Source organism: Chroicocephalus ridibundus, chromosome 22, assembly GCF_963924245.1.
Source record: "Chroicocephalus ridibundus chromosome 22, bChrRid1.1, whole genome shotgun sequence".
Taxonomy (NCBI): domain Eukaryota; kingdom Metazoa; phylum Chordata; class Aves; order Charadriiformes; family Laridae; genus Chroicocephalus; species Chroicocephalus ridibundus.
This window is the reverse complement of record NC_086305.1, coordinates 4,356,908-4,378,175: the sequence shown is the minus strand read 5'-3', so window position 1 is coordinate 4,378,175 and position 21,268 is coordinate 4,356,908. Positions and strand designations below refer to the sequence as shown.

General features: G+C 64.9%; 1 protein-coding gene across 5 annotated transcripts; it reads left to right on the top strand.

Moving 5' to 3' along the window:
- The first annotated feature begins 739 nt into the window (after positions 1–739).
- Positions 740–20,147, top strand: LOC134526168 (transducin-like enhancer protein 2). 5 transcript variants are annotated; one of them, XR_010073906.1, is made up of 20 exons: positions 742–1,610; positions 1,695–1,792; positions 2,462–2,525; positions 3,855–3,899; positions 5,805–5,867; positions 6,093–6,167; positions 6,601–6,778; positions 8,955–8,971; positions 11,811–11,912; positions 12,224–12,268; positions 14,243–14,383; positions 15,486–15,618; positions 16,851–17,011; positions 17,405–17,481; positions 17,810–18,059; positions 18,247–18,494; positions 18,619–18,762; positions 18,856–19,006; positions 19,416–19,492; positions 19,580–20,147. XR_010073906.1 is itself a non-coding variant. In XM_063357741.1 (20 exons), exons 1-20 carry the CDS (start codon positions 1,587–1,589, stop codon positions 19,685–19,687), a joined length of 2,196 nt encoding a protein of 731 aa, XP_063213811.1. In that variant the 5' UTR covers positions 742–1,586; the 3' UTR covers positions 19,688–20,147. The 5 variants fall into 5 exon arrangements, 4 of the variants coding, with proteins under 4 accessions (XP_063213812.1, XP_063213811.1, XP_063213810.1 ...); XM_063357741.1 differs by having other exon boundaries at positions 18,247–18,489; XM_063357740.1 differs by having other exon boundaries at positions 743–1,610; positions 6,604–6,778; positions 18,615–18,762.
- The last annotated feature ends 1,121 nt before the right edge of the window (positions 20,148–21,268 follow it).

The following is a 21,268-nucleotide window of genomic DNA, read 5'->3' as shown; positions in this document are numbered from 1 at the left end:
ATCAGGCTGAAATGTGGGGCATTAAATATTTAACCCTGTGCCGTGCCCAGGTACAGCTCGTCCCTGCAATATTTAAGGATCGCTCCTCGCCCTCCCTTTACCGTCCCCCAACGCGGTGACCGCGGCGGGACGGGGGCCGGGGAAGGGCCCCTCGTGGTGGTGGGGGGCTCCTGGGGCTGGCGGGGCCTGGCCGGGGGGCTCGGAGGAGCGCGGGAGGCGGCGGCGCTGGGGCGGCCCGGCCCGGCCCCGGGACCCCCCACGGCAGAGCCCGGGGCCGGGGCTGCCTCGTTCCCCGCGGGGCGGCCGAGCCTCCCGCTTCGGGCCGCCGCCGCCCCACGTTACTTTGAGTGGCAGCCGGCGGCCGGCGCAAGGCCTTGTGGGACGGGTAGTCCGCCCGCCCCGGCCTCCCGCGGCGGGAGCCCCGGCCCGCGGCGGGACCGAGCCGTCCCCGCGCGGAAGCACGGGCGGCGCCGCCGCGGGACCCAGCGGGAGCGGGCGGAACGGGACGGGACGGGCCCAGCCGCCGCCGCCGCGCACGGCACCGCGTGTCTCGAACTACAATTCCCAGCGTACCCCGCGGCGCCGCCGCCAGGGCCGCTGCGGCCCGCTCGCTTCTCATTGGCTTTCCCGTGACGTGGCGTCACGAACCCATGTGGGAACGGGTCAGGGCGATTGGCTGGCGCTGCCGCGGCGGCAGCCAATGGCAGGGGCTCCCAGCGCCGTCGCGGGCCGTGAGGCTGGTTAAGGTGGCGCGGGGCCGCCCGGCGACCCCCGGCTCCTGCTGGGCGAGGGCGGCCGGGCCCGGCTGGGACCCCGCGTCACAGCGCACCGGGGGCCCCGGCTCGGCCGGGCGCTGTCAGGCCGCCTCCGTCTGTGCTCTCGGTGCCCCCGCGCTGCCCCGCCGGCGGCCGGTGCCGTGTCCACCCGGGGCGGCGGCTACGCTCCCGGGGGTGCTCCGGGGGGCGGGGGTGCTCCCGATCCCTAGGGCTGCCGGCGCGGCTCCGCTCCCGTCCGTCCCCGGCTCCGGGACATGCGGGAGGGGGGACCCGGGGCAAGGGAGGGGCCCGGGGGGGCGAGCGGGGCAGCGAGGGCTGGGGCAGCGACACGGCGGACGCCTCCCGGGTGCCTCCGCTCGGCCCCGGAGCAGCGGGTCCAGGCCCGCCCCGTCCCCGGGGACCCCCTCGGTCCCGCGCACCGCTGAGCGGTCGGGGCGGCGCGGCCGCCGCCTCTTCGGGCTGCCGGTTGCCCGGGGGCTGCCCCCCTCCTACCTCCCGCGGGGACGCGCCACCTTAAACGGGCGCCGGCGGACGGGGCGCTCGGGGCCGGCGGCAGCTCCGGGCCCCGCTGGGGCCGCCCGTCCCCGCCCCGCCCCGGCCCCATGGGGGGCGAGCCGAGACCCCGCGCCCCCCACCCGCCCTCCCGCCGGCAGCCGCCATCGCCCCGCCTGAGCCGCCCGCCGCCCCCCCGCCGCCGGCGCCCAGGCGAGCGCCCCCCCAGCGTCCCCGGAGCCCGGCGGGGGCGGGGAGACGGGCGGGGAGCGGGGTCCGGGCAGCGGGGGGTCCGGGGCGGGCGCCCGGGCCCTCAGGATGTTCCCGCAGGGACGGCACCCGGTAAGTCCCGGGGCGGGCGGGCGGCGGGCGGGGCCGGGGCAGCGCGGCGGGGCAGCAGCCGCCAGCCGGGCCGTGTCTCCCCAGACCCCCCTCCAGCCCGGGCAGCCCTTCAAGTTCTCCGTCCTGGAAATCTGCGACCGCATCAAGGAGGAATTTCAGTTCCTGCAGGCGCAGTACCACAGGTGGGGAAGGGGAGGGGGGGGGGTCGGGACGACCGGGACCCCCCGCCTCGGACGGGGGAGACGGGGGCGAGGGGTCGGGGGTCGGGAGGTGCCGGGGGGGGGGCTGGAGGTGCCGTGGGTCAGGCAGGGGCGAGCAACCGGGGAAGGGGCGTAACGGGGGCCGAGGGCACGGGGAGAGGGGGATCCGGGCGCAGGGGAGGATTGGGTTCAAACCGGGGGGAATCGGGGCAGGAGAGGGGGGAGAAAGGGGTCCGGGTGAAAGGGGCGCTCCGGGAAGAAGTGGGGGGGGTGGGTGTCAAAGCTGAGGGGCAGCATGAAGCCGTGAGTTGGGGCGGGGGTCCCAAGGGGGAGAGCCCCCACAGCGCGTCTCCCCCACGGAGCTGGGCACAAGGGGACACGGAGGGGACGGCAGCGGTGCTGGGGGAGCGGGGCTCTGGGTGGGCGCGATGGACCCTCCGGGGGGAGCCGGGGCACAGCCGTGGGGTTCGGGTCCCCCAGGGATGGCAACACCTGGGGGTGTGTGACACACACACGCACGCACACCCCCCCAGCCCCATGTGGCTGCTGGGGGGGGGCACGACAGGAGATGTGCCGAGCTCGTGGGGGGGACGTGGGGACTGGGAGGACGGGGTGGGAGATGTGGGTCCCTGAGCGAAACCCTCTTTGCAGCCTGAAGCTGGAATGTGAGAAGCTGGTGAGCGAGAAGACGGAGATGCAGAGACATTATGTCATGGTGAGCCCCCCCCCCTGCCCTGTCCCCCGGCCTCCCCCAGCGCGTCGCAGGCCACCACCCTCCGGCGAGGTCCCGGGGCTCCACTCGGCCACTTGCCCCGATGGCCAGTGGCCTCCCCGGGTCACCCCCTGCTGTGGGGTGCCTGGCCTGGGCGATGGGGTGGGGGTGGGGGGGTGTGAGTTAGGAAGGAGTTAATGGTTATTCCTAGCAACCGCTGGCTCTTCTGCTGCTGTCTGCTGCCGCTCAGCAATCCTGCCATGGGTTTTCTCTCTCTTATTTCCTTTTTATTTTTTTTTTGCCTTTTTGTTTGGCCTTTTAAGACGTCTCCCCACTCCTCCCTGTCTCTCTCCCAAGGAGGGGTGACACCCCCAGGCAGGTGTTTTGGTGGGAGGGGGCTGCCTTTAGAAGGAGCAGGGCAGGGCCCCTCCGAAGTCCCCTGACACCGACACCCCCACCCCTGGGCACCAGCCGGAGACGAACAGGGGTGGGGGGAGCTGCTGGAAGGACTGGAAGAGGATGGGAACTGCACAGCTGGAGCAGCATTCCCTCGCCTTCAGCATCCGACATTACCGGCCCCTCTAGGGAAAGGGGGAACCCAAATTATGCTAGCCGAAAGGCAAACGGACCTAAACTTGGGCAACCCCCAGCCCCTGGGTGATGCCAGACCCCTCCGTGAGGCCGGGGGTGTACTGGGCTTTAATGGCATCGCGGGGCATGTTCCTGTCACCCACCGGCTGGGATCCCGTCCCACATCCCGCAGGCTCAGGGATTCCCAGGGCTGCGCTGCTACCTTTGAAGTGGGCTTTGCTGGGGAAGGCAGGTCCTCTGGTCCCCCCCTGCTCCCCGTCCCCAGGGGCGAGGGGACAGGGTCTGCCGCTGTCACCGTGTCCAGAGTCACTCGTGACCGGTGAAAGGTGTAACCCGATGTCATCTGTGCTTTTGCACAGGCACGGCCACCCATGTGCCGGGGCGGGACGCTGCGTCGGGAGCGGGTCAGGGTCGGGAGTGGGAAGGGACGGGCCAGGACAGGAGGGGACGTGGGGGGGCAGCGGGGCTGGCGTCAACTGAGACAGAAGCTGCGGTGTAATCATCACGGGTGTTCAACGGCCCACGCTGTGGCTGCTCCCGACCCTGCCCCGGGCTGGTGGCTGGTCTCGGCCCGCGCTGTGCTGGACAAGCTGTTTCTCGTGGGCTGGGGGGAGCAGGGACCCTCGGCGGAGGGGTTTGGCCGGGGGGAGCGGGGTGGGCTGGCTGCCGAGCCCCTGGCTGGCCACGGGACGGTTGCTCCAGGCGGCTCCTAACCGGGTTGTGTTTTGGTCTTGCTCTCAGTACTATGAGATGTCCTACGGGCTGAACATCGAAATGCACAAGCAGGTAAGTGAGGTGGGGGCCGGCCGGCAGCAGAGGGTGGCGGGGAAGAGGCCGAGGCGGGGGGGACTTTGTTGAAAAACGATCTCCCTCGTCCCCCTGTGTCTGTAGCGGTGCGGGAGCCGTAGCAGGGCTCTCTGTCTGCGAAGGGGTTCGGCGGTTGTTGGGATGCGTGCTGTTGAGCTCCGGTGGGTGCCCTGGGACAGGCCCTGCCGTCCCCAAGCCCCTCTCGGAGCCCGGCCACGAGCCCCCGCGCACACAGCTCCCGGGGGCCCCTGATGCAGGAGGGAGCCTGGAGGAAAGAGCAGGAGCCGGAGCCCAGAGGCAAATGGATTGTCTTTCTTTCTTTTTCTTTTCTTTTCTTTTTTTTTTTTTTTTTAATCCCCTCTTCCTTTCCTGAAGCCGGAGGAGTGTTTTCACCCTTCCCTGGTTCCCCTTTTGTTCCAGCGTTAATTTGCTTTCCCTCTTCAGATTTATCAATCTAGTCATCGCGGGCTCTCTGCCAGGGAAATTAGTTTGGACCAATGCCTGACAAAGTGGCAAGTCAACTGCCATATTCCTCCAGCTGGCTCAGCCCCTTCGAGTTTGCTCCTTTTGTTAGCAGGGAGAGTCGTAGAGCCTGCGAGCACGTTCCTGCCGTCCCCACGTGCACTGAGCTCGGCCGGGACCGGGACCCCAGGGCCGGGACTGGGACCCCAGGCTGGGACTGGGACCCCGGGGTGGCCCGAGCTATGCGGGGAGACGGAGGCGATGGCCGTGTTTGGGGAGAGGGAACCACCTGGGTCAGGCTCCCGGCTCTGCGTGGGCAGGAGAGGTCCGGAGGGGGGGGTCTCTGGCTCCCGGGGTCCCGCGGTGACGGGGTGCTGGTGGGCGCAGGGCAGCTCCCCTGGGGCGCCGGCAGCCTTTGAGTGCAGCAGGTGAATGTTCCCTTTGTTCCGTGCCGGCTCCGCGCTGGGTTTGACCTTTCTGCAATGCTGTCAGGGATTGTCGGAAACCTGAGATGCGAAAACACTTCGGAGCAGCCAATCTGCAGTGCCAGGGTGGATTTGCAGCGGGCGGCGGGGGGGGGAAATCAAGTTTTCCCCCGGGAGATGCGGGTTTTCTTTTGGAGAGGCTGGGCTGGAAGCTGCAAGCCCTTCCCTTGGGAAATGCCGCTGACTCCGGTGGGGATGCGGCCGGGCTGTGGGTCTGGCTGTAACCACGGGCTGAGCAGAGGATGCGCCAGGTCCTCTGTGTCCCCTCGCTGCCGCTGGCTGGGCAGGGGACGGCTACGGGGGAGCTCTGTGGGGGAGCAGGGGCAGGGGGAGCTGCCGGCCGGCCGGGGGCCTTCGGCCGGGGTGGGAGCCGGGATGGCAGAGCAGGTACCGCCATCTCTGCTGGCGCGATGCGGAGAGGGCTGAAACTGCGTCCCCCTTGCTCTCCCCTGGCTTGGAGTCCGATGTTCACGGAGAGGAAGGAGCAAGCCGCGCGCCGGTGGCCGGCTGCCAGCGCCTGTGGCTCGGCTCTCCTCCTCCTCCCCCTGCCAGCCTGCCCGCTGGCTGCCAGAGCGGCAGCCCGCAAAGCCAAGATGGGTTTGGGCTGAGCAAAGCCAGCTGGGCTGCGAAAGGACTGACAGCTCGGAGCTGGGCTTGGCCCGGATCCACAGAGGGATTTAGGAGTCGGGTTCCCTCTGTGCGCCTGGGGCAGGGCGGGGGGATGACCTGACAGCCTGGGAGGGTCCCGCAGCCCGGGGCAGAGCCCTCCCTTGGCAGCAGCCTGGGAAATCCCAGCGGGGAGCAGAGGCGGCGGCAGGATTGATGCTGAGCGGGTGGTGGTGGGGGGTTTAACTCCCGGCGGAGGCTGCAGGATGCTTGGCTAGATGGGACGGGGCTGAGCCCTCTCGCCCACCGTGATACCCGCTTCCTCTTTCAGGCAGAGATCGTCAAGAGACTGAGTGCCATCTGCGCCCAGATTATGCCCTTTCTGACGCAGGAGGTAAGGGGGGAGGCAGGGGGGGTGCACCGGATTGTTGGGGCTTCTCCTGAAGCCCTCAGGAAGGGGTGAACCTGAGTCCAGCCTGAGCAACTTAGATTTTTTTGGGGGGGAAACCTGTGTGTCTGGGATGGAGGGAGGGAGTCTGGGGTGGCCGGGGCGATGCTGGGCCATGGAGTCCCTCCGGCCAGGAGCGCGGTGTGACCTCCCGGTGCTCTTCCTTGCCAGCACCAGCAGCAGGTCCTGCAGGCCGTGGAGCGGGCCAAGCAGGTGACCATGGGGGAGCTGAACAGCATCGTCGGGGTGAGTGGCACCGTGAAGGCTCTTCCTGCTCAGGGGTCAGACCGTGCGGGGCAGTGATGGGGATCCGGGGTCTTTACTGCTGCCATAAGCCCAGGGCTGGTCCCCTGCGGGGAGGGGGGGTTTGCCACCCTGTCCTGAAGGCAGCGGATGGCCTTTGGGATCCTCCCCGAGCAGGGCAGAGCCACGGCTTGGGCTCCTCTGCCACGTGTTGGGATGGGGTCGGCAGCAGGGAGGAACTCGGGATGCTCTGGGTGGCCGGGGCAGGCGGTGTGACCTGGACTGTGCACCCCCCGCAGCTCTGCTCCCCTCCTCATCCTCGCGTCTCATCCCATCGCGCTTCGCGTCGCAGCTCCTGCAGGAAGCCCGAGGGGTGCCGGCCATGGCTGCGGCCGTCTCCTCCGGGATCTGGGACCATTTGCTCTTTCTCTTTCAGCAGCAGCAGCTTCAGCATCTCTCCCACCACGCGTCCCCCATCCCGCTGACACCCCACCCCTCCGGCATGCCCGGGGCCAGCGGCACCTCGGGGCTCCTGGCCCTCTCGGGGGCATTGATGGCCCAGTCCCAGCTGGCCGCCAAGGAGGACAGAGTGGCCCAGGATGGGGAGAACAGAGGTAAGGGGAAGCACAGCTGGATTAACCCTTCGGAGGCTGGCGGGGTCGGTGCTGGGCAGCGCTGGGAGGGATCCTGCTGTTTCCCAGGGCTCCCCGATGCCCGGCAGCTGTTCCCTGGGGCCGGGGGGGGAGCGGCGAGTGCCGCGAGTGACGGATCCAGCTAATTAAATATCTGCAGCCCCCGGAGGCTGGCTCTGTTTCTGACCAGGGAACAGCTGCCGTGCAGGGATGGTGAGCGGCGGCGGGGGGGGCGGCTGCGTGTGCGCCCCAGACGCTGGGTAGCAGGGCTCTGGGCACTGTGTGAGCACATGTGGGTCTTCGGCTCCCCTGGGGGTTTCCAGTGTGTCAGGGTCCCCCGGCACCACCCTTCCAGCTTTGGGGGGACGACGGGGACGTGAGAGCCCCGCCACGGAGAAACCCTCCCTGTTTCCACCAGGTCTGATGCCCGAAGCCAAGACTTTAAGGGAAAAATACTGTTGCAAGCCCCTAAAAATTGTGGGAACCGCAGGTCGGCGGCAAAGAATTGAGAAAGCAGAGCCATATTGCGTGTGTGGTGCCTTGTAAATAGCAGTAATTCCTCATCCTTATGGGTGCCTCCTCCTATCAGGATCACAAAGTGCTTTACAAACATCATCAATATTTAATCCTCGTTAAATCAGTGCTCTGAATGCTACTGGCAGGCCGGGGCCAAATTAATAACGCTACCCAGCTCTGCCGGTGGCTTGTTGCTATCGAAGTGGTGCAGGAAGGAGAAGCCGCTCTGAGCTCGTCCCCTTCCGCAGAGCTCAGGCATCGGGTTATTGCGCTGAGGGGGATGCTGAGGCGCAGGCAGAGGGCTCCGGGCAGCTCCGTGGGTTAGAAACAGGCAGTAAAATTCAGCAGCCGTAGCGATGCTCCTCTGGGAAGGCACCGGCTGCTCCCCGTGTCCCCGGTTTGGGGCCTGCGGGGACGGGACCCAAGGGTAACAGCAAGACTGGGCAGCGGAGGGGTTTGTTGCATTTTTCCTAACGGCGCGGTTTCGCTTCTAAGATTTCAAAGGTGGTGAAAATAGCAGCAGGAAACTGTCCGCGTCTGTTCGGTGCCCCTGTACGCAGGTGGCTGCGGTTTTTAATTCTGCCAGTGTTTCTTTAAGGATGGCCTTCCCCCAGAGGAGAAAAACAAACTCCAGAAAGCGGATAAAAGCGAGCTGTGCTCTGCCTGCCTTAACCCTTAGAGCCCCGGGCAGCCTCTGCCTCCCGCCGCCCAGAGCTGCCCCTTGGCCAGGGCATCCAGCAGTGGCAGAGGGCGCAAAGACACCCGGAATAACGCCTTTAAAAAAAAAAAAATAATAATAATAATAGTCAAAGGCTACATACGGCTTGGGTTAATCTCAGTCAGCCAGAGCTGGTGTGGATCAGCCCGAGCCAGGGCTGAGGGGCCGGTGGCTTCGTGCTGACCGTATTCTTGGAGCAGCCGCCGGCACGGGGTGTCCCTCATCTCCTGGTACCCACCTGCCTCCTCCCGCCAGCAGAGACTGGGACGGGTTTGTCCCCATGCGATCGGATCGTTCGGAGTGAAAATCAAGCGGGGAGGGGTCGCTAGACCCCAGCCCGTAACTTCGCGCTTGGGGTTGCAGCAAATGCCTGGCACTTCTTCCCCGAGCTTAGGGAGGGGAGACTTGTTTTGTTGTGCACGTAAAAAAACCCTTGGCGGGTTTCCAAGCCGGCCTTTTTAGCATGGCTTCCTAAGGAAATAGGATGGGTGTGATTCAGGAGGTCTCAGCTGGCCGACCGGCTCGTCCCCTCCTGGCAGCCTTGGACCTGTCGCCGTGTCCAGGGAAGAGATTCCCGAGCTGGACTGAATTTCTTGAGAGTAGGTGGGTGGATAGAGATTCCCCCTGCTTCCCTGAGGAGAACTGGTGTGCTCACCTCCTATTAGACATCAGAGAATCCATGCTGCAGATGGGCAAAGTGGGATAATCGGGTGGGAATCTTTTTTCAGCCCGCTGTCTCCTCCTGCGTTCCCTGCTGTGTCCCCCTCTCCTCCCTACCCGGTACGTGGGGCACAGCCTCCGCATTAATGGCTTCTTCCTCTCCTCCCCTCTGCCTCGCTGGACACCGACCTGCCCGGACGCTCTCCCTGCTGCCGCCGACACCGACCTGCCCGGACGCTCTCCCTGCTGCTGCCTGGGCTCCAGAGCGCACCCCAAGCCGGGTAAGTCACACCATTGTGCCTGGCTCTGGCCGGGCCAGTGGCCACAGCTGGCCCCAATGGGTGGGCAAGTGGACCCGGCAGCCCCCGAGTCACTTTGAGCATCTCCAGGGCGCTCCGGGCAGGAGGCAGAGCCAGCTCCTGGGAAGGGCGGCGGGTGCTGGGGGAGCCTGGCTGTTGGGGGGACACTGGGGCAGTGGTGGGCTCGGCTGTGGGGACCCCGGTGACCGGAGCCGGGGCTGGCAGCCGGGCGGGTGCAGGGATCGCGTCTTCTGCAGGCACCGCAGCCGGCTCCCTCGGCAAGCGCCCGCAGTAGGGCTTGCAGGAATGTTTTGTTTCCTGACCCTTTCAAAGCAAACAGCCCTGAGGTGGCCGAGCTGTCCTCTGTCTGGTGGCAGCGGCAGGGACTTGGGTCTCCATCACGCACCGGGGACCACGTTGGGGTTGTGGGTCTCCCTGGGGACGGAGGCAGCGCTGTGGGCAGAGCAGGTCCTCGTTGTTCTCTTGGCACCCTGCTCCCCTTCTGCTGTGGGCTCCAGGTCTCCTACCGGGTGCTTCTGATGCGCGGGCTCCTTTCTAGCACCTCCCACCCCAGCTTGAGGGGTAAGGGCAGTGGACGTCTCCCCCTGCCACCGCGAGTCGCCTTTCGAGGCTGCTTGTGTTTGCACACAAGGTGACTGGGGCAACTGGCTCCCAGCACTGACCTTCCCCTGGGCACTGAGTTTGCAAGGGCTCAGCGTGGCAAGAATCACACAGAATCACAGAATCATAGGGTTGGAAGGGACCTCTGGAGATCATCTCCTCCAACCCCCGGCCACAGCAGGGTCACCCACAGCAGGTGGCACAGGAACGCGTCCAGGCGGGGTTGGGATGTCTCCAGAGACGGAGACTCCCCCACCTCTCTGGGCAGCCTGTGCCAGGGCTCTGCCACCCTCACAGCAAAGAAGTTCCTCCTCGTCTTGAGATGGAACTTCCCATGGTCAAGAAGGTAGGGGCAAGCCGTGAGGCTGGGGGTAAGGGGGGAGAGGGGCTTGGGGCAGCTCTGCCCTCTCCCGCAGGCAGTGCCAAGTCTCTGGATTTGAGCAGTTCTGGGGTCATTCCTCTTTCCCAGTGGAGCTGAATGTGTTTGCGTAGGGATGTCGGGGAGCCCAGGAGAACACCTGAGCAGAGGATGTAAGACAGAGGGGCTCTGCGTATTGTAGCCCCCGCTCACTTTGCTGGCTTGGGCAGAATGTGTTTGCCTTTGGGTTTTGTAGCCGAAGCTTCTGGGCCACCTCAATTCGGAGTCTTTGCTGATGTGAGGATCTAAAGGTCGAGGGCTGCTCCCAAAATAACCGACCCTGTCCTTTTCAAGGAGTTTCCAGTTTAGGAAACAGGCTGAACGGGTCTCCTTACCTAAGCCCAGTGCTGCCAGCCCCTCTGCAACCCTTGGTTGCACCCTCTTTTTAAGATGCCCCCCAGCCTGTCGCGAATCCCAGCTCTGTGACTCCCTTCCCAGGCTCTGTGACTGCAGTGAACCAGAGCTCCAGCTCCTGGCGCAGGCGGGGCAAGGAAGGGTTAATGAGTCCCTCTGTTTGGGAGCAATTGGGATTGATCTTCCTAGGCTTGCAGTCAGGTGGGAGAGGAGGAGAAGGGCAATGGTCGCTGTGTTGTGCAGGATGGATCGCCCCTGTGATCCCAGGGGATGTGGGTTCCTCCTCCAGAGACCACCCAGGGGACAGGGAGCATCCTTTCTGCTCCGTGGTTGTATGTGACGAGGCTCTTAATCCTACTGTGCTGGAAACAATCGGCCGTGCGGGAGCCCTAGGACGGGGCTTTTTCTTCCTGACCCCCGGCGCGATCTCCCGGGAGGGTCGGGGAGCCGTACCCCAGAAACTGCCCCAGCCCAACGCCCCGGCTGCTCTGGGAGGACGGGCAGCCTCCCCGGTCACGGCGTTGGCCTGGTGTTCCTCTGCGGGGGGCTGTGGGTGGGCAGGCACCACTTGATTGCATTATCATCCTCCTCCGAGCAGCAAGCCTTAGCGGGCGGGGAGGAGCGGGAGGGGATTTGAGACACCCCCGCGGCTGCTGGCAGCATTTTGGGGAAGGGACGTTCGTCCTCCTCGGCTCCATCCTGCTTCCCAGCCCGCCAGCTGCTGCAGCGGTGGGGTTAAGGCGAAGTAAACACGGGCTCCGATGGGGATTTTCCACTCCGCCATGGCTGGTTATCTCCCCAGGGGCGGATCTGCTCTCCAGCCGCGCTCTGCCGGGGATGCTGCTTCGCTCGGCTCCTGGCAGGGCCGAGGGCGGGCGGCTGGCTCGGGGAGAGGGATGGCGTGTTGGGGCTGCACCCTAAAAGGACGGCTGCCTTCCGTCCACACTAGGGCACCGCCGGCAGCCAACCCCCAGGGACAGCCCCCACCCTGCATCCCTTCTCTCTGCCCCGTCAGAGCCGAAGGGATGAATTTGGGCTAGAACCCAGGGGTCTGGAAATGTCTTCCCCAGCCTTGCCTAAAGCACCAGGCTCAAGCCCATCTGTGCCGCCAGGTAAATTCGGATCTTAGAGGACTCTAAGCCTGGGTGTAGGGGATGCCAGTAAGGGGATGCCACAGGTATCTGCACAGCGGGGGGAGAGTTGTGCCTCCCTCTTCGCCCAGACACCCGCTCGGTGCAGGAAGGGGACCCCTGTCCCCCAAACTGGCTGTGGCACAGATGGCACCGGTAGCTGGCTGGGTGCTGGACACTGGCTGGGTGCAGCCAGCAGCACCGGGAAGTCTCTTCCAGAGAGGAAACGGGGCCGGCAGGGCTTTGGGGGCTGCCCGCTCTGCCCCCCCCCACCTCACATGCTTTCCTCCCCCCTCAGAGCGTTTCTGCTTCCCCTCCCGAGAGCCCGCAGGACGAGGAGCGGACGGGAGGCGCGGAGCTGAAGCGGAAGCGGGAGGAGAAGGACCTGCCTGGGCATTATGTGAGTGCACCGGGAGCATGGCGGTGGGAGGCGGGACGGGGCCCTGGAGGTGGCTGCGGAGCTCCTGCGCTGGGTGCGGAGGGCTGGGATCCTGTGAAAAGAAATGGAAGAAAATTAAGAGTCCGGGGGAGGCCCCTCAGGCAGAGGGTTGAGTCGCTGCCTGCGGGGGCATGGTGTTGGTCCATGAGAAGCGATGTGCAGGGGAAAATGGGATCTCTCCACTGGCCCGAGTCCTGTGGGGCAGAGCCAGGAGCGTGGTCCAGCCTCTCCCACCCCCAACTGAGCCTTTCTGGGTTTCTCCCCCCTTGCAGGATAGCGATGGGGACAAGAGCGACTACAACCTGGTGGTGGATGAGGTAAGCCCACAACCTTCATGGCTCGTGCTGATGACTCGAGCTGTAGTCATCAGGTTTAGGACTCTGGTTCCCGAGGTTTGTTAGGTTCCAGGTCGTTGCCGCTGGGCAGGAGCAGGACACGTGCCAGCCTTGCTCTGATGTGTTCGTGCCAGCCACGGCTGATGCCGATTCACAGTGCTGCGGGTTGAAGGTTGTGCCAGCCAGGGCTTGGCTGTGCCAGCGGTAGACTTGGCTCTGCTTCACGATCCTGTTTCAGCCCCGCTCCTGTAGCATCCCATATGGGGAGGCTGATAAGCTGGGATGAGAGCCCCGGGGAGCTGGGCTTAGAATCATAGAATCGACGTGTTGGGCCGGAAGGGACCTCTAAAGGCCATCCCGTCCAACCCCCTGCAGCGAGCAGGGACAGCTTGAACTAGATCAGGTCGCTCAGAGCCTCATCCAGCCTGGCCTGGAATGTCTCCAGGGATGGGGCCTCCACCCCCTCTCTGGGCAGCCTGGGCCAGTGTCTCACCACCCTCCGTGTAAAGAACTTCTTGCTCATGTCTGATCTAACCCTGCCCTGCTCTAGTTTAAACCATCGCCCCTCGTCCTATGGCTCCATGCCCTTGCAAACAGCCCCTCCCCAGCTTTCTTGTAGGCCCCCTTCAGGGACTGGGAGACCACTATAAGGTGTCCCCGGAGCCTTCCCTTCTCCAGGCTGAACCCCCCCAGCTCTCTCAGCCTGTCCTCCCAGCAGAGGGGCTCCAGCCCTCAGATCATCTTCATGGTCCTCCTCTTGCCCTGCTCCAACAGCTCCGTGTCCTTCTTGTGCTGAGGGCTCCAGAGCTGGACGCAGTGCTCCAGGTGGGGTCTCCGGAGAGCGGAGCAGAGGGGCAGAATCCCCTCTCTCGATCTGCTGGCCGCGCTTCTGTTGATGCAGCCCAGGATGCTTCATGACCCCGTTTCAGCCCCTCTCCTGTAGCATCCCGTATGGGGAGGCTGATAAGCCGGGATGAGAGCCCCGGGGAGCTGGGCTTGCTGCTGGCAGCTCAGGCGCACGGAGGTGGCGGCGGCGGGCAGGGATGCCGGGCTTCAGGAGCGCCCGCAGCACAACCCCCGGCCCTGCCAGCCCCATCCGGGCGGCCACGAACGGTGCCTGGCCTCGGAGCAGCCTTGGTTTTAACACCCCGAGCCCGTGTCCCTGTCTCAGTGCGGGGGGAACGCTGAATTTCAGCCTCTTGCTGCCAAACTGCCAGGTGCTTCTGGTACAACCTTCCCCGACCACCAAGGCACGTACTTTATCCCAGCCCCAGCTATTCTTGGCAGAGATGATGTTTTGGGGGACATCCCTTTTCCTCCCCTCCAAGACTGGGGGGAGGGATAACACGCGTGATTTTTTTTTTTTTTTTTATATATATATATACCTTTTTTTTTTTTTTCCCTCCTGATAATTCCCAAGAAAATACAAGCCCTGAAGGGAACATCGGCGGGGTTTTCCGCAGAAAATGACACTTATAAAAACTGCTCGTGGGTGTAATTATGGTGATAAAAATCACAGCCCTAATTGAACGGTTGTCGGAGTGCAAGAGCTGAAGGGTGGCCTTGCCTCTGAGATGGTGACGAGGGGCTGACGAGGGGCTGCCAAGAGGCCCTTTCTCGGTTCCTCGGGTGCGCTGGTCGCCATCCCTCCTTGTGGAGGCGTCCGTGGTCACCAGCGTCCTCCGAATCTGCCGTCTAATTTTGTTCAAAGATTAAAATCGAGGAGGTTTCTCATCCAGGGGATGGTGGAGGAGAGTTGATGCCTCTCAGTGAACGCTTCTCATTAATGATGCTCAGACAGACGCGGGGCGGCGGGCGGCTGGACGAGCCACGCGCCCATCAGACGGGGGCTTGATGGTCCCCGCTGGGCTCCGGTCCGGGGGTGGCTCTCCAGGCCTGCCCTCCCGCGCAGGGGGATCGGGGATCCCACTCGCCAGAGACCTGCTCTTCCCCCAGGACCCCCCCTCAGAGCCCGGCAGCCCCGGCCACACACCCAGCAGCCGGCTCCCGTCAGCCGGCCAGGAGATGCCCGAGAGCCCTGCCTCCATCGCCTCCAGCCGGAGCACGACGCCCCTCAAGCCGAAGGACCAGAGTCTGGTAGGGAGCGGCGTGGGCAGCGGGACCGGGGACGTGCCCCTGAATTTCTCTGTGGCCCATCGGCCGCAGCCCAAAGTGGGGCGAGGAGTTGCCGGTGCCGGGTGCCTGGTACCCCCCGCCGGCCTCCCCAGCACGGGGAGCAGGGTCCGTGCCCTCGGAGCCCGGGGATAACCGTGGGCTGGGCAGAAGCCTGGCTCTGCGGGTATTTTCCATCCAGCTGCCTGCAGGATTCCCCAGAGCTGCTCTCAGCAATCGATTCTTTTATTTTTCTTTTTCTTTTTTTTTTTTTTTTTCCCCCCTCTCCCCTTCCTCCTTGCCAAGCGCCAGCCCCGATGCTCAGATTGAAACATCAGCGTGCGGGAAGGGGGAGGGAGGTTTCTGACAATCCTCATCCCTCCCGGCACCGTGGGGACCGGGGCGATGCATCCCGCCATCCCGGGGTCAGGAGCCGGCCGGGGGCCGCGGGAGCAGCGAGTGGCGGCTCCCGGCACAATCGGATTAGAGCAGACAAAGCGCCCTGAGCAATCTGCCAGCGCAGCACGGAGCTTTTTCTCTGTTATTAATTTTTTTTTTTTTTTCCTTTCCCCTCCTTTGCTGGTGTCGACAAAATCCCCAGGCAGAAAAAGAGGAAGGAATAGGAGAGGCAAGAAAAAAGAAAGGCATGAAATGGCTGTGGGGATCGGAGGGGACGGTTGGTCCCAGGCGTCCCACTGCTGCTCTGTGAGGTTGGGGACGGGGGTGTCCGTCCCCCCCCCCCACAAGGGTGGTTTCAGGCGAGGGAGCAGCAGATCTCCGTGTAATGGCCCCCCCCCGGGCCCCGTGCTGATAGCAGGATGCTGTAGGGGTGCGGAATTGGGGTATTTTGGGGTGACCAGGGCTTGCATTGGGCATTTGCACCCGGGGGGAGTGGAGACGTGGGGCTCCCTCCACGCCGTGGGGAGGGTGCGGGGGGCAAAGGAGGAAGGGAGTGGGGTTCGGGCCCGTGACGGCCGCATCCCCGTCCAGCTCTCGGTGCCCGCTGCTCTCCCGGTGGCTCGGGGCTGCGGGTGTGCGGTGCTGGGGGTGGGTTTTCCCCCACCGCTGAGGCTGCTCTGCCCCGCAGACCGACCCCCCCGCCGGCGCTCCCTCCTCCAAGCCCCCGGCTGCCTCCTCGTCGCCCCGCGACTCCCCCGGGCCCAGCTCGGCCGCCCCGCTCCGGCTGCCCCCCGCCAAGGCACCGGCCACCGACGGCATCAGTGAGTGTGGGGGGACGCGGGGGTGTCGCGCTCCGCGGCTGAGGGGAGGGGAGGCAGGACACGCTCTCCCGTCAGTAGAGCTTGGGGGGGGGGGGACACACACGTTTTGTGCCACGTAATCAGACGTATCGACCGCGGCCAACACGTGCATCTACGTGCCGTTACCGTACCCGACTGCCGACGCTTTCCTGGCAGGCTCAGACCCGCCGGAGGTGCTGTGCGGATGCGCGGAGCTCCTCGCTACAGGAGGGGGTGGGTGTTTTGTCTGGAGAGCGTAGGTTTTTTTCCCTGACAAGCTGCCATTTTGCTCTTGCTACGTGCAGCCGGGGGTAGGAGGGGTGGCCGAGTGCCACCACGGAGGGGTGCAGGAGGTCAGGACGCGGCCGGTCTCCCTGTGCAGCTGAGGGTCTCCATAGGGATGAGGGTCTCCATAGGGATGAGGGTCTGCGTGCGCTGGGTGCTGCGGGGACCCTGGGTGAGATCCAGCTGACCCAGGAGCCCCGGTCGGTGGCTGCCACCTTCTGAAAGCACAGGGGAGGTGGGGTTGAGCGCTCAGTGGTGGTTGACGGTGAACTGGTCATGCCCCCCCCCCCACCCCCCCCCTCCCCAGCTCCTTTTCCTGCTTCAGTTTCCTTCAAAACATTTGGGGAAGCCTTGGGAAGAGGTCTCAGGAACAGCTTGGTCACCGTCTAGCCAAAGGGACCAAAAGGTGATGGGAGCAGGACAGCTAGCCCCAGGGAGAAACAGAGCCAGGACTGGAGATGTTAAACCCTTGCCTGGCTCGAAAATTACGGTGGTTTAGCAAAAATTGAATTGGAATCGATTTCAATAAACCATGGAAACCCTGGAGGTCGAGCCACTTAGCCATCAACTGCGAGTAATTCGGCCTGGCCGAGCCTGAAGAGGCGTTGGCAGCAGAGCTGGGGGTCGCCGTGGGTTAGCGGCTGGGCTGTGGTGCATCCCGTGGAGGGATGGAGCCGTTTGGTGTCCCGGGCTGGATCTGCATCCCACATCCGTGACCGATGGGAGGCAGGGGCTACCCCTCTCCTTTGGTCTTTGACTTCCAACCCATGACCTGTCTGCCCTCCTCCTTGTCCGCTGGTTTGTGCTGGGTTTGGCTGGGCCCTGCGCGGAGGCGATGCTGCCCGGCTTCAGGGCCAGCTGCCCTTTTCCCTCGGGGGACGCTCACACCCCTTGGCCAGGGCAACGAGCGGGGGTCTCTCCTCCTGCAGCTCTCCGCAGCCCGCTGAGCGTGTCCAGCCCCTACGCGTCCTCCTTTGGGATGGTGCCTCACGCCACCCTCAACGGGGAGCTCCCAGCCCCCAGCATGTACATGGGCATCCACCTCTCGCCGCAGGTCAGCGGCGCCGTGATGTACGGCCGCTCCCCGATGGTAAGTCGCCGAGTGACGGGCCCAATCTGCCGTGTTGGCTCTGCCGCCTGTCCCCTGATGTCCAGGGCACGCACCGTCCCCACCGTGCACCCACGGTGCTGCAATGAGCTCGAGCTGGGGGTGCAGCCATAGGAAGGGCTCCCTTCTGGAGGTGGCCGGGCTGTGGGGCCGGTGGAGGCTGCCAAGGTCTCCACGTGGGTCCCGCTGGCGTGTGGCTGTGTCTTTGGGAGCCCATTTTGGCCTGTGTCACTTGCATGCGGGGGAAGCAGAAGCAGGGACCTTGTGCAGGGCTGGGCTGGCAGCGTCCTGGGGGATGCAGGGCAGGAGCCAGCCTTCGTGTCCCCTCCTGGGGTTTTGGCACTTTGGTCACCCTGTGCCCTTTGCCTCGTGCAGGTGGCTTTTGAGTCGCACCCTCACCTGAGGGCTTCCACCATCTCATCTTCACTCTCCACCATCCCCGGAGGGAAACCGTAAGTGTGGCCGCACACGGGGGGGCTGCAGGGAGGGTGGGCAGCACGGGGTGGGTGCCGGGGTGGGGGTCTCCCTCCCCACGGCACATTTCTACACCCAGCAGGTGTGGGGCAGGGCTGGAGTTCCGCTGCACTTCTGAGTCCAACCCTCTCTTCTCGTTCTGGGCAGCTGGTGGTAACAAGGAGCTGGTTAATTATATCCCTCATTAACCAGAGTCCACCGGGCACCTTCCACCTGCCTCGAGCGTGGCTAACGGGAGAGGTCGGCTCCCCCACTCGGGCTTCACACGGGGGCGGTTGGTCAGTCCTGTCTTCTGCTCCCTTCCAGCGCCTACTCCTTCCACGTCAGCGCCGACGGGCAGATGCAGCCCGTGCCTTTCCCCCCCGACGCCCTCATCGGCTCCGGCATCCCCCGCCACGCGCGGCAGCTCCACACCCTGACCCACGGCGAGGTGGTCTGCGCCGTCACCATCAGCAGCTCCACGCAGCACGTCTACACCGGGGGCAAGGGCTGCGTGAAGGTGTGGGACGTGGGGCAGCCGGGCACCAAGACGGCCGTGGCTCAGCTGGACTGTTTGGTAAGGAGGAGGAACAGAAGGGCGTTGTGTGGGAGCCGGGAAGAAGGGGAATGTGCCCCCGTTACAACGGAGGGGGAGAGAGGGTCCTTTCATGTCAGTGATGAGAAAAGGAGGTCCCTCTCCCGCATCCCCCGTGCACTGACCAGCTCCTCCTTCACTCACCCCGTCCCCTCTAATCCCAATTCAGAACCGCGACAACTACATCCGCTCCTGCAAGCTGCTCCCCGACGGCCGCAGCCTGATCGTGGAGGGGGAGGCCAGCACCCTCTCCATCTGGGACCTGGCGGCCCCCACGCCCCGCATCAAGGCTGAGCTCACCTCCTCTGCCCCCGCCTGCTACGCCCTGGCCATCAGCCCCGACGCCAAAGTCTGCTTCTCCTGCTGCAGCGACGGCAACATCGTGGTGTGGGACCTGCAGAACCAGACCATGGTGAGGTGAGCCCGGGGCAGGGGCTGGTGGCACAGGGCAGGAACGTTGGGGGGTGGGAATGCTGGCAACTGAGCTGCCAACCCTGATGGCCGTGCCCTCGCCCTCTCCCTCCCCCTCTTTCCCAGGCAGTTTCAAGGCCACACGGATGGTGCCAGCTGCATCGACATCTCCAACTATGGCACCAAGCTGTGGACGGGGGGGTTGGACAACACGGTGCGGTGCTGGGACCTGCGGGAAGGGCGTCAGCTGCAGCAGCACGACTTCAGCTCCCAGGTCGGGGCTGGGGCCGGCCGGGCACTCCACGGGGGGGCCGCTGGGACCTGCCAACCGGTGCCTGACCCTGCTCTGTCATGTCCCCCCCACCAGATCTTCTCCCTGGGCTACTGCCCCACGGGAGAGTGGCTGGCGGTGGGCATGGAGAGCAGCAACGTGGAGATTCTGCACGTCACCAAACCCGACAAGTACCAGCTGCACCTCCACGAGAGCTGCGTCCTCTCCCTCAAATTCGCCTCCTGCGGTAGGCAAGAGCTGTGTGTTCCGCTGGGGCTCTGTCGGCTTTGGAGCAGGGGGCTGCTCCCTTCAGCCCCACACGGGTCCTTTTGGTTCCCCCCCGGCCCCGCGCTCAGCCCCCCTGAACGGAGTCCCAGGGCTCGTTGTGCTGGGGGCAAGCGCTACCTCCAGTAGCCAGCCCGGTCGTGCGTGGGGCTGGTGGCATCCCTCCGAGAAGGGGCTTCCATGGATGCACTCTCAGCTCCCTTGTCCCGGGACTGCCCTTTGTGTTCCTTAAAACGGCCCCTTGGCTACCGCGCGGCACAGCCCTCGCCTTCTCGTCCCCACCTGGGCACGCTTTGCTGCCGTAATCCGCCTGTCGGGCAGAGTTTGGTGACACCGTGCTCCTCCTTTGTCCCTTCTTGTCCCTCCTCCAGGGAAGTGGTTCGTGAGCACGGGGAAGGACAACCTGCTGAACGCCTGGCGGACGCCCTACGGAGCCAGCATCTTCCAGGTGGGGAGAAGGCATTTGGCCCGGGGGGGGATGAGGGCGGCTTCAGCCATCGGCGCTGCCCTCACCCTCCGCCTCTCTCATCTCCAGTCTAAAGAGTCCTCCTCGGTGCTGAGCTGTGACATCTCCGTCAATGACAAATTCATCGTTACGGGCTCTGGTGACAAGAAGGCCACAGTGTACGAGGTGGTGTACTGAGGTCCCGTCGGTCCCTGGCCCTTGTCCATCGGGGAAGGGGCCAGGTCTTGCCCAAAGCCGCTGGGGCTGGCGGAGGCCTCCCAAGCTGGTCAGCCTTCTCTCAGCCCGGCTCTCCTCCTCCTCCTCCTCCTCTTCTTCCTCCTCCTTTTAGCCCCCAGACCAAGGTGTGGGCTGCGGCCCCGCTCCCCGCCCGGGGCATCATGGAGGTGAAGGGGAGCTGGAGGCGGGCGCTGGTCGGGGCCAGGCATCCCCCAGGGTGGGCTGGGGCTGGTCGGGGGGTTCCGGGTCTGTCCCTTGTAGGGGGAGGCAGCGAGCCAGGGCCAGGAGTGACTGAGGTGGCGTTGCTCCTGAAATAACTGCTACTGACTTAATGGCCCCCCCCTTTTCTGCTGCGGAAACAGCTGTAAATTATCAGTAAAGAAATGTATTTAATTGTGTTTTCAATCCCTTACTAATAAAAAGGAACAAAAGAGCAGCTGGTCTGATGGTGGGCCCCGAGGCGGGGGTGGGGGGGCTGGTCTCACTGCAGGACCCATGGAAACTCGTCCGGGGGAGCCGACCACCAGCCCCGGATCCCCTGCAATGGCGCCCCATGGAGCGGGGGGCTCAGCCCCCTCCCTCAGCCACAGGTGGGGGGCGCAGGGTCCTACCCCAGGAGGGGACAGAAGCGGGACCTGCTCCCATCCCGCAACCCCTCGTGGCTACACAGCGAGGGACGCCTTCCCCAGCCACCGCTGCCCCCCCACCATCGCTCCCGGGCCGTGGTGGCCATGGCACCGGTTGGGTGACCAAGTGCAGCGGGGGAGAGTCCAGGAGTGGCCCCCACCTGCCTCGGCCACGGCAGCCCCACGGGCGGCTCGGGGCAGGATAGTGCGAGCTGGGCCTCAGGGCAGGAGCACGCTGTGGCCACGGCTACCACACTGTGGCTTCCCCGCGTGCCGGCCAGCCCTGGCCACCGCCGGCCGGCCGCGCTCCAAGGTTCTGAGCGGCAGCCCTGGCGCCAGGCCAGACCCATAAACCAGCGCCGGCTGCTCACGTCTCATTTCCTTCACAAAAAAAAACCCGCTTCCTCCAACGTCGGCTTCTCCCCGAAACCCCCAGGGACGAGGCTGCTCCAGGGATGGCACCAGGCGGCCGCCGCGTGTCCTGCCCCTCAGCCCAGTGCTCAGGACCAATGCCGGGCTGAGCGCTGGCGTCGCCGTCCCGCTGCCGGCATCGCCATCCCGCTGCCGGCATGGCCGCCTAGCCCGCGGCAAACCTGCTCCATGCAGGAAGGGGGAAGGAGCGGCAGCGGTGGCCAAAGGCGTCTCCATCCTGGTCTCTCCCCTCCTCGGCCACCGCCACCGAGCACCGCGGCTGTTGCCCAGGACAAGGCCCAGCTCTTTGCCTTTTTGTTTGTTTTTATTATTAAATACACGCCCCAGGACGCAGGGAGGGAGGTGAGGACAGAGCCCATCCTCCCTGGCCTGGCCCAAAGCCTTTAACAACACCAACAAAAAAAACCCCACACAACAAAAAGTAAAAAAAAAAAAAAACCAAACACTTTAAAAAAAACCAACCAAAAAAAAAAAAAACCCCTAA